The sequence below is a fragment of the Oreochromis niloticus genome, linkage group LG14 (assembly GCF_001858045.2).
Source record: "Oreochromis niloticus isolate F11D_XX linkage group LG14, O_niloticus_UMD_NMBU, whole genome shotgun sequence".
Classification (NCBI taxonomy): Eukaryota; Metazoa; Chordata; class Actinopteri; order Cichliformes; family Cichlidae; genus Oreochromis; species Oreochromis niloticus.
In genome coordinates, this window is record NC_031979.2 from 22878162 (window position 1) to 22889213 (window position 11052).

The 11052-nt window shown below is 36.0% G+C and overlaps 1 protein-coding gene across 3 annotated transcripts; it reads left to right on the plus strand.

The window, feature by feature from the left end:
• Nucleotides 1-357: 357 nt before the first annotated feature.
• LOC102075940 (galaxin) lies at nt 358-11052 on the plus strand. 3 transcript variants are annotated; one of them, XM_019367152.2, is made up of 11 exons: nt 358-584; nt 696-728; nt 1743-1808; nt 2189-2338; nt 7280-7423; nt 8273-8343; nt 8761-8819; nt 9027-9174; nt 9940-10036; nt 10119-10172; nt 10386-11052. In XM_019367152.2, the coding sequence occupies exons 1-11, from the start codon at nt 554-556 to the stop codon at nt 10622-10624; spliced, it is 1092 nt and encodes a 363-aa protein (XP_019222697.1). In that variant the 5' UTR covers nt 358-553; the 3' UTR covers nt 10625-11052. The 3 variants fall into 3 exon arrangements, with proteins under 3 accessions (XP_019222697.1, XP_019222696.1, XP_005471063.1); XM_019367151.2 differs by having other exon boundaries at nt 373-584; nt 2201-2338; nt 9892-10036; XM_005471006.4 differs by having other exon boundaries at nt 375-584; nt 9892-10036.

Sequence of the window (11052 nt, forward strand, 5' to 3'; positions counted from 1 at the left end):
CTGTCTGTGTAAGGGCTATTTATAATATTTATTATTATTATTATTTATCTATCTACTCAAGATTTTCTCAAGGTTTTTTTGGAATAAAATAAAAAATAAATATAAAACAAAAAATAAATAAAAAATATGTAGCAGTTAATAATTTATTTCATTTTCTACTTCACTCCAATTTTGCCCTGTGTGCGATTCAAGGTAGCTTTTTGTTTGTCTGTTGTTTTTCATTGCTTGACTGACTGAGCAGCATTTGGTTTCACTGTGAGAGGGGACAAATAACGATATGCTATCTGTAGAGATGCGGGGAAGCCCTTTGAGGAGCTACATGTGTTTTGGTCTTTGGAGTCGGGCTGACTCCTGGTCAATTTGATTGCTGAAGACAGGTCAAAACAACCCTCAGGCTGCTGGTACTCCGACTGTTATCTGCAGGTTTATATATGTGATATTTTTAGGTTATCAGGAAGAAGGAGTGGCTAAGCGGTAGGCTACTATTTAGTCTCCCTTCTCTGTGACTCATTTGCGTCTCAGCTTCTTCAGGCTCATACATTTTTCCTACCAGATGATGTCTCTGCGTTGGGCTCTCAGATTAGGTAGGCAAGTGAACGGCAATCATTCAAAGTGATGTGGATTTTACTTGAATAACTTCTGATAACTTGCTAACAATAATAATAACAGCATTGTGTTTATTATTATTCTTTCAGTTTGGCTTATTTGCGCAGTATCACCTGTTTATGGTAAGTTTAAGAACATTTTTGGTTATTTCTTTTTTCTTTTCTTTCTTTTTTACTCATGGTGCTTAACTACTTTGCTCAATATAAAAAATTTAACCAAGGCTTCGACACTATTGTAATATGAAATCATAAAAGAGATTAATATAAGTGTAAAAAATAAACAAGCAAACAAGCAGAAAACAAAACAGGAAAATTACACGGGTGCAGGTTCCAACAACATTTTCAGATCAGGATCCTTTTTCGCTAATGGACCGCCTTCATTTATTAGTAATTTTTCGACCACCCCCACATTGCTATAGATAAAATCTCTAAATAAAATACATACAAATATTTAAATTGAGCTCAGCCTCAAACTTTCCCATAACACAGATGGGGAACATGTGGCTTCAGAATAAGTGCTTTTACGTTTGATAATTTATGTATAATTTCCCCGTAATAAATTTGATACGAGTTTTTTTCATCGTGTTTTGTTGCTACCTTTTCGGAATGAATGATGCAATATTCCTGCACCGGTCATCATTGTTAGCTTTTAGTAAATAGAAGTAATAAAATCTGACAACTCTTCAGCCAGGAAGGCGTGAAGAAAGGTGAAGATATGCGGCAAGAGGCTGTGAGAACAGTATGTTTGGCCAGTGTGGTCAAGTCTGTATAGTTGAAAAATAATAAAATAGTGAAGGTTTGTTTCTTTGTAGCCAATAAGAGGAATTTCCTGCAGAAGTTAAAAGACAACAAAACCAGAACTTAAAGAGAATCGATACTAATTTATGTGCAGCTAAAACGGTTTAATAAATATTTTTATGTCAGTGCTGTTTTCATTGTACAAGAAAGAGCAAAATCTATTATTACAGATTTAATTTGTAAACTAAGTTGAATTTTTGGCAAGAATCGCCTAATAACTGCTTGATAATTTTAAACATGTTTAAACAACAGAAACAAAAACATTTTTCTAGATCTTTTCTTATGGACACTTTGTTTCACCTAAAGTCCAAACTAAGCTGCTGACTGTTTGTTTGACAGGGTTTTCATGTCGTGAAAAGCAGGATTTGGAGGGGGAAATGAATGGATGTGGCAGCAATCAAAGCGGTAATTTGGTCTCAATCACTAATATTACATGTATAACATATAACTCAAAGCAATCAAAGAAGTACATCAAATGGAAAAAAATTTCACAGCAGTGAAGAATGGTTTTTACACATGTTAAATTTGCTTGTGGTGAAGAGCACAAAATAAAAAGTGCTTTAAGTGATAAAAGAGCATTTGAACAGGTGTACCGTACAAAGTATCCAGTGAGTGTAATTGATTATTGTAGATAAAAGTCTAAAATGCTGTTTTTTTCTCATTTTGATCCTTTTGTTTTGGATTCATAACTATAATATAAATTCATTAAAAGGCCCATACACACGAACATACACAAATCAGAGGACTCACAAGGGCCAAGAATGTAATTAAAGACTTTTTCAAAGCTCTTTTTACAGCTTCGATGACTGTCCAAGCCACTGACCAAAATGTGCTGGCTTGCTGTGGTGAGGAGGCCTACAATCCAGTCAATGAAATATGCTGTGACTCAGCCATCAGAGTGAAACCTGCTGTTAAGAGCAAGTGTTGTGGTAAAGGTGGGTGAGCTGGACATTTTTTGCAGCAATAAGTTCAGAGCCAGGAACAATTATGATAAAAAAAAATGTTGACATTACACAGAATAAACCATGATTCTGCACTGTTAGACTTTTCATCGCCACTTTACGGTAACATACTGGCGTCACTGTTGCCAGCGTCATACCGTGACGCCGTATTACTGTAGCTTACCGTTCTGCAGGATGATACCGTTTTTTGCTGGTGTGGTATAATACTCTTGGACAAATTATGGTAACGCACCGTAGCTTCTTTTTTTTACGGTATCTCACTGGCATCACTGTCGCCAGTGAGATACCGTTATGTCGTTATGTCGTAAATTACGTCAACAAAGTAACATCATACTGTGATTAAGAAATTGGTATACTACCGTTTATTCACGGTATGTCACTGTAAGCCCGCTGCAAGGTAATAAACTGCAATATATTAACCAGTAACTTACCGTTATCACGCATCATCAGTACCAAAAATATTCATCTCTGCTAGAGGATACCGTGTCCCAACAGGCGGTCATTTACTGTTTAACAGGTCGTAATTTACCGTAATTTCAGTTAACAGTAACATACTGTAAGAGACTGGAGGGTTCCAAAAAAACTGGATGGATGGATGGATGGATGGATGGATAGATAGATAGACACACACACACAAAATATAATTCATGTGCTTTACACCACTTTTTATTTCAGTTCTGATTTTCCTCTGCAGAAATACACATTTCCAAAATCAAAAACTAAAAAGAACTGAAAACATATTTTCATTGAGGAAGCATTTGTTTTTACTAAACCATGTAATCCATTATTTTCTCAGATGGTTGTACAAACAATAACGATATCATATCCATATCATGGCAGACAACATATGCTCAAGTGTTGGGTTTTCTTAGTTATATTTTGTAGGGTGTTAAACCTACACTGTGAAGTGCCTTGGCATTCATTTTGTTGGCACCATACAAATAAACTGAATTGTAATGAATATAATATCAAGCCCCACACTTCTGCCTTTATATACACTTTGTCCAAAATACTGGCTCACACCACCAAATCAATGCACAAAGCAGGGTCCACAAGGACATGGATGAGCGTGTGTGGTGTGAAGGAACTTGACTGACCTGCACTGAACCCTGATCTTGCTTTGTGGACTGAGTTCATTGATTTGTAGGGTGAGCCAATACATGTGACAATTAAAGTGTAAGTAGCTGAAATAATTTTTAACAAACGGAAGGAAAAAATATCAACACTGTTGCACTCAAAAAACCTGTTGGACAGAGACAGCGTCTTGCAAGATGGTGAGAGAGCTTGTCTTCATTGTTGCTCATCTTGTGTAAATGTCCAGAAAGCATGGGCCATGGATCATCTGTGGAGACACAGGTAACAACACATTGGTCACTTAAATTATACAAGAAATTCACTAAAAATGGCAAAAACAGTTACCTAATTTGAAGTTCTCCACTCAAATTCAGTAAGCCACTGGAGGAAAGTTGTGACATAAGGGTTAATGTGAACAACCTTTCGCTTCACAGTGGTCCCAGTCTTTCTGCTTGTCCCAACCTTGGAGGTACATTTTGTTCCCTCTTCAGGGTTTATCCTTACAAAAAACCTTGCACACGCTGACTCCTGGTATTCTAGGTTCAATACATAGAATGAACCAAAGAACACTGACATTGCATCAGCAAAGATGTTCTCTTTGTCCAGCTCAACAATTACACGCCCCTCTGCACTCACCATCCAGCAGGTGGCGGTCATTGAACTTTGTCCTTAAATGTATAGGGGCAACATGTTGTCATTATGCAACATAAAATAATTTCAATACTTCACTTCTTCACACTGTCTAGATAGTCATAAAGCAAATAGCTATGTACAGTTAATTATTAATGGCCTTATGTACATAAGTCCGTTTTAACATATTATAATTGTACATAATTGGGAATTATTCTGCACATTAAACACACCTAACAAAGAGTCAGTCCAGTTAAATTACCGGAGATGAATCAACTGTATGGTTATTTTGGAGTTTATAGTTTGTTCTGCTGTTAAACTTTACAGTATTGACTTCAGTATTTTTGCTGTTGGTGTAGCTAGACTACTATGTTGATCAGTAATATGTAATGTGAAATTTGATATTGTTACTTTGCTGGATTCACTGAGACACATGTCCAACAACCTTGGTTTATAAAGGAAATTACAGAAATTTGAGCTAACAAAACAGAGACTGGATACCTGTGTCCACGAAAAGCTCCTGTGCCAAACAGAAATTTTAATATAGTCTAATCAGCTCTATTTCATAAATGACTTCTTACCAAGCATAATCAGCCTTGGGGTGCTTGGCAGGCTTTTAACATGCAAACTGAACAATATAAATTTGCGTGCACTGAAGCCACAAAATTTAGAAATACACAGTTGCAAAAAGTTCAGTGACCAATTACCTTTCCTGAATGACATATGCAATGCAAAAAATAAGAGTATTGTCAATAGGGACCAATTCCCAGTTTTTACATGATCAAAATTATTCACAAAAGGCTTCAATAAACAGAAAATGTGTGCCGACAAGAGAATAGTGCACAAAAACGAAAAGATATTTGAGCTCGACGCTTTAATGGGTTTAACATGACTTAGTCAGCACTCCGCACCGTACAGGTAGTACAAGCACACCTGAAAACACTGACCAGCTAAGAGCTTTAAGCATTTGGGCGCAACCTCGGTAGTTCACCGATTCACCTGTTGCAAACGTCCAAGTTTCTATCAAGTCTCATAAATCCATCGGCAACTATTACCTAACTAGTCTTTTGAGTCTCCACATTCATAGCTATTGACACTTTGTCTTAGCATTTGAATGAAAATATCCTGGTAGGGTAGCTTAAAAGTCAAAACAAACAGTAATAAGAACGCATTTCGGACTTCTCTCGAATAAGTGAAAAAAACACTTACCTTCAGACTGATTAGCTGGTTCCGATCCAACTTTAATGTGTCCCATGTCAGTCCGTTTTAGGGAAAAAGTGTTAAGTGGTTTCATTTAATTTTGGGATACTCCCGCATGGACGAGCAATTTGGAGTCTAGCAGAGTTATCACGAATAGCATACGATCTTCAGATATAATCCAATCAACCTTGCATTTAACCCGATTGAACATCCAGTTACCTCTGACTACTTCTAAGTTGCACATGTTAACGGTCTCATCATCACTCTGTGCTGCAGCGAACTGGATCTGTGGCACAGAATAGTTGATGGTCATGTTGTTCTCCTGCTTTGCAGCTTTGTTTGAGTCTGAATTGCGGCTTAAACGTGCAAAACTAAGAGAAGCAGATCAATATTTTCTTCTTGTTGTTATTTAATGGTGGTTGGCAACCAGCGAAAGGAGCATTAACCACTCGAGCAATATTTTCTATCCCCATTGTTGTTTTGAAAGTGAATACCCGACGTGTGCGTCATACGTCACGTTGTACGTCAGGTGAAGGTGTGGTGTCGGCTATCGCACCTGTCGCATTAAAAAGCTTTAAAAATGTAACAATTGCTTTAAAAACATAACCCAACGCGCTAAACTGTGATAATGTGCAGAGCATATTATTAGGTTAGTTCACTGTAGTTAGGCAGAGGTGTCTTAAAAAGAACCACCTTATACAAAACAAATGAAGGTCCAGAAAGAATAAGAAGAGAAAAAAGGAACACCCTGCTATAAATTAAGTCATTTTTAAACATTACTCTAAATGTAGCCATTAGTATTTGTTGCTGGCCATACAAAAAATAAGTATACTTCAATTATATTTCCCAAGTATACCTTACCTACGTATACTAATAATGCTTCTTGGGACTATATTGGCCCCCGTTTTAGTACATAACAGTATTCTTGAAATTAACTTTTAGATGTACTTTTTGTTCACCATAATTGTACTAGCATAATGTCATAATGTCTACAAGAGTATAATTAAAATATACGAGACTCTATCACAATACTAACCTTACAAGTATACTATTAATTAATAGTATTACTAATGTTTCACATTGTTTGGCTTAACAAATACATTTATTAATATATGAGGTTCCATTCAGTTCAAGGAATTAAATTTTAGTGTGGCTGCAACTTACTCCTTAAGTTAAAAATTATGCTGTAGTTTATATGTTATACTACTTTCACAGTGAATCACATTTTATGGTAATACACTCTGAATGAGGATTTCAGTAATTACTCTTAGATCTACAGTAGTAAACAACAGAAATCCGGATGGTGTAATAGTATAATCTCAGTAACATCACCAATTGTTACATTTGCTGTATTTTACAGCTGTTTCCATGAGTACAGTGAGTTACCGTAAAAATAATGTAATCTCATGGAATTTTCCCACAATTACTTGCAAATTACAGTACTAAACTGCTAACATCCTTTAGGGTTTTTTACTGTTGATTTTGCAGTACTAAGCTATGGAAATTACTGCAAAGGCTAACAGTGTGCTGTTTAATATTTTAGAGGTACATTAGGTTTAAGACTTTATAATATGTTTAATTTTCATAATAATATGTTTTTTTCTTACTCAGCTCTCAGTTTGCAGCAGTTTTTGAGGTTACCTGCCAAACATTTTGGTTTTTTTTTTTTAGATTCTTTCAAAGTGGTCCAAACTCTGCACTTCTCAGGAAAACTGCCTGACGTGTGCACAAGCAGCTTTGATAATTGTTTGAAAACTCTTGTTGCTGCCACATGTAATTACATGCTTATTTCTTGCTCTTGGTATAAACTACATTAGATTTGAATACATTAAGGCTTCTGCTTTTAATGAACAGTGGATAACATAGTCTATTTAAACCTGATCGGGCTTAGTGAATTGCTTTCTTAGAAATTAATCTACCCGTCCTCCAGATCAAGAACACATCAGAAAATTGGGCTCCAATGGCTTTAATGTAAGAGAATTGATAGTGTCCCTATAATTTTTTCCATAGAGGCCATCAATGAGGACAAGCAGTTGTGCTGTCAAATCAACAAGACGATAACAAGGACTTCAAGTCTATACCAGTGCTGTGGAAGTGAAGAGTATAACACTGAGACTCACTGTTGTGATAACGAATTACAAATCAAACCATTCGGTATGTCGTGATTCAAAAGTCATTTCCTTCTGTTTTTTCTTTCTTTTTTCTTTATTTAGAAGGGACAGCTTACATTAATGAACATCAGTATTCCAAAAATAAAATGTAAACATGCCAGATTATAGCAGAACTGATCATTTAGATCTGTGGTCCCAGGACATGTCATATAAAACTTTATAGTAGACAAACACATGCAGATATGCAGCACAGATAAACAAAAACAAACATATGACCCATCAGACAGGAGGACAGAATAACTGTGTAGTTTCATTAATAGTTTAATATTATTGTAGGATCTTTATCTTATAATATAAAGCACTTTTGTTGTGATTTGGCTAGATAAAATTGAATTGAATTGAATTTAAGTACTGGAAAGTTTAGGATGTTCCTCTGTTTGCAAATACGCTGAAGTCCACACGTTGTTATGCATTCTTTTTTGTTTCTATATTAATAGTTTCCAGCTAAGTGTCTTAAATTGCCACAGTAAAGGTAAATTTCAATTAAAGAAAGTGGTGTTTTTTGTAACTAAAAGTGGAATTTTCAAAATCCATAAAAAATATTCAGAAATATGAGGGATTAAAAAAATATGATTTAAGTTACATGAGTGACTGCTGGGTGAGGCTTTGAATGTTTCTATGAATTATTATTTTATTTATTTTATTTAGTTTCATTCTAAAAAGAAAACCCCCCCAAAATGCAGCATACGCATGCCAGAGCATACTATATATTATTTACGAGGTCAGTGGTCCAGCATATTACTTACTCATAGAGCTTGTTTATTCTGATAACCTCTAAACAATTTCCTGCTCGACCAAAACTGCTCTAAATTTTATTTATCATACCATCCAGGTAATAGTTCCATAACCTCAAGAAGACTGACTGATGACTGTGAAGCAGAAAGCAAAATCTGGACTGATCAGGTAATGAACAGCTGAAACACAGTGATACACTCAAAACATGAAAGATTTAAAATGATAAAACTAAGGGGGTGATATGAGCCATTTCATAAAACAAATGAAAGGAAAAAATCCTCCTGTCCGTGTTCTGTGATTCTTTTTTAAAAATGGCAGCCTAAATATAAAGACAGAGGCTTATTGTTTTGATAGAAAAAGGTTGCTCATAAGACTCACTCAACTAGTACACATATGCAATACAAAAGTAGTTTTTTTAATGTACCAGTCTATATTTGTCCCCATTTTTGCATTAGAATATGAACTATAATGTTGAAAGACCAAAAGACAGAAAACAGTAAGTGTAATGTTCAGAGTTGAGTAAGTGATGTTCGAAAACACTCAAAGTGACTAAATTGTTCTTCATTGCATGGTTGAACTGGGCAGCACTACTGTGGGCCTAAAGTTTTCAGACCTGAAAAAGAGATCTGCTGCAGTGGACACAGGTAATTTTGTGTACATGTTAGAAATTATGAAAGCACTGATTTCTTACTTTGATCATTTCGGACTCTTGTCATGTATGAATTCGGTCTGCTTTTTGAAAACTAGGTATTTGGAATCTATATTTTGTCATTATTAACAGCAGCAATATCACCAATTGTAATAATGATTATTTATCCTATTTAAAATAAGACTTAACTTTCTCTGCTCAGATATAACAAAGCAGGAAATGATCACTGCTGTGGGGTGAAAGCCTACAACATTACAGACCCAAAGATGAAGTGCTGTGCAGGAACACTGCACCGTCTCACAGCTGCAACTGCAAATGGCGAGTGCTGTGGATCCATTCTGTACACAGAGGTATTTGTTTTTAAATTATTAGCAGTACTTCTAATTGATTAGGTTACTGCTTCTAAAAAGCAGTATTCTAATCAACACATCTGAAGCGCAGAATGGACAAACTTTGGACAAACTACCCTAAATACATTGACAGAGATATTTCAGGGTTTTCGATTCATTCTGCGGTCTAGATGGATTAATTGCTTTACAATTTTTAATTGCGTTAATTGTGATGACGGCGTTAACGTTGATAGCCCTAGTTTGTTCGTTTGTTTTTTATTTATATATTTTAATTTTGCGAGCTGGTTATTAGGTGCCGCTCGAGCCAGCCAGAGAATCCCGCCCCTCTCTTCCCTGTGCAGCAAGCAGCAGGCGCACCTTATAAATTGAGGCCGCTTTTACTCCTCACAAATGGGCTATAGAAAACCATTCGGTGCATATGTAAACCCCAAAATGCGCTGGCATGATGTCGGGGCAGCATGGGTGCAAGCAACTTTTTTTTTTTTTTTTTTTGCCGATGCCCTGACGCCGCCCTGGGCCACTGCCCATGTCGCTCATATCAAAAACCGCTGCTGATCCTCACTCACATTGTGGTCTGAGCAGACCCATTCTCCTGTGTAGTTACCAAAATCCAGTAAGATTACTGGACTTTTAGTCTCCAGTTGACTGAACATGACTGACATGCTGGATGCAGAGATTATTCATACTGCTTATAAAAATATGTAAAACTCTATCAAGGGTGTTTGCTGCCTGAGTGAGGATAAAGAGGTGTTCTACTCTGCAAAGACAGATTTCAGATGTTGTGGACATCTCTACTACAACACCTCTCTGTGGTCATGCTGTGCAGGGAAACTGAGACCTCGGAAATCAGGGGTGTTCCACAGTAAGTACATTTTTCTTTTCTATTATTAAATTACTTTTCCTATATGATGGCATCAGGATGTGTGTAAAATTTTCTTTTTCAGACTCCACAATTTTGTCCTTGAACAAACTGAATCAAACACAACTTTGCAACCCAAGTAAGACATCATTTCAATAATTCCATAGACACTAGTGTGTGAATGTGTGCGTGAATGGGTGAATGACTGGATATGTAAAGCGCTTTGGGGTCCTTAGGGACCATAAAAGCGCTATATAAATACAGGCCATTTACCATTTACTTCATTAAGAAAAATGTTTATTATTAAATGGGAGTTTGGTTACTCAGTGTATTTGTTTATCCATCTATTTAGTAAAGATTGGGACTGTGGAAAGTGTATCTCAGCACAGCATCGTGTTCAGCAGTTTGCTGGAAATCAATGGGCAAATTGCTTCTTTGAAACCTCTGGACTGGCATTATTCCTGGAACAAACCTTATTTACCTGAACTAACTCCTGGGAAGACTTATTTCTTCAATGACGATAATGTCTTCATTGATTTCAATCATGACTCTCTTCTTCAGTCGATCCGTTTCATTATTTCCAAATGTTAGTCCTGTCCTGCTTAATCTGCTCCAGTGTGCAATATGAAATTAGTTCCCAGAGAGTGACAAAAGCTTCAGTAGTAAAATATGTACTTTGTGCAGTCAAAGTCATGCAATAGTGTGTTGTCTGCGTTCTCATAGTGAGTTCTCATAAAAGCTCTTTACAGTTTTGTTCTTCAGATTTTTTTTCTTTTCAAATTTGTATTATGTAACAAAAAACATAAAAACTGCAGTTGTTTGGGCAGATGCGATTTGTTGCTAATTTGCTCTACTATCAGCAATAACAGCTAAATTTGCAGGTGCCCTGTGATGTCTGCATATTTATCTTTAACTGTGTTTATATTGTTTACTTCTCAAGTTTTACTCAATAGCTAATTTTTCCCTGAGGTCTTTGAACTGTTCTGTATTACTATATATTCAAATGTATACAAAAATCA

What these genes read in the sequence shown, in the direction of transcription:
- LOC102075940 (XM_005471006.4), top strand. Translation starts at nt 554, where the DNA reads ATGATGTCTCTGCGTTGGGCTCTCAGATTAG. An exon ending in GATCCATTCTGTACACAGAG is followed by an intron (nt 9,175 to 9,891) that starts GTATTTGTTTTT and finishes AACTCTATCAAG; the next exon opens with GGTGTTTGCTGCCTGAGTGA. An exon ending in AACACAACTTTGCAACCCAA is followed by an intron (nt 10,173 to 10,385) that starts GTAAGACATCAT and finishes CCATCTATTTAG; the next exon opens with TAAAGATTGGGACTGTGGAA.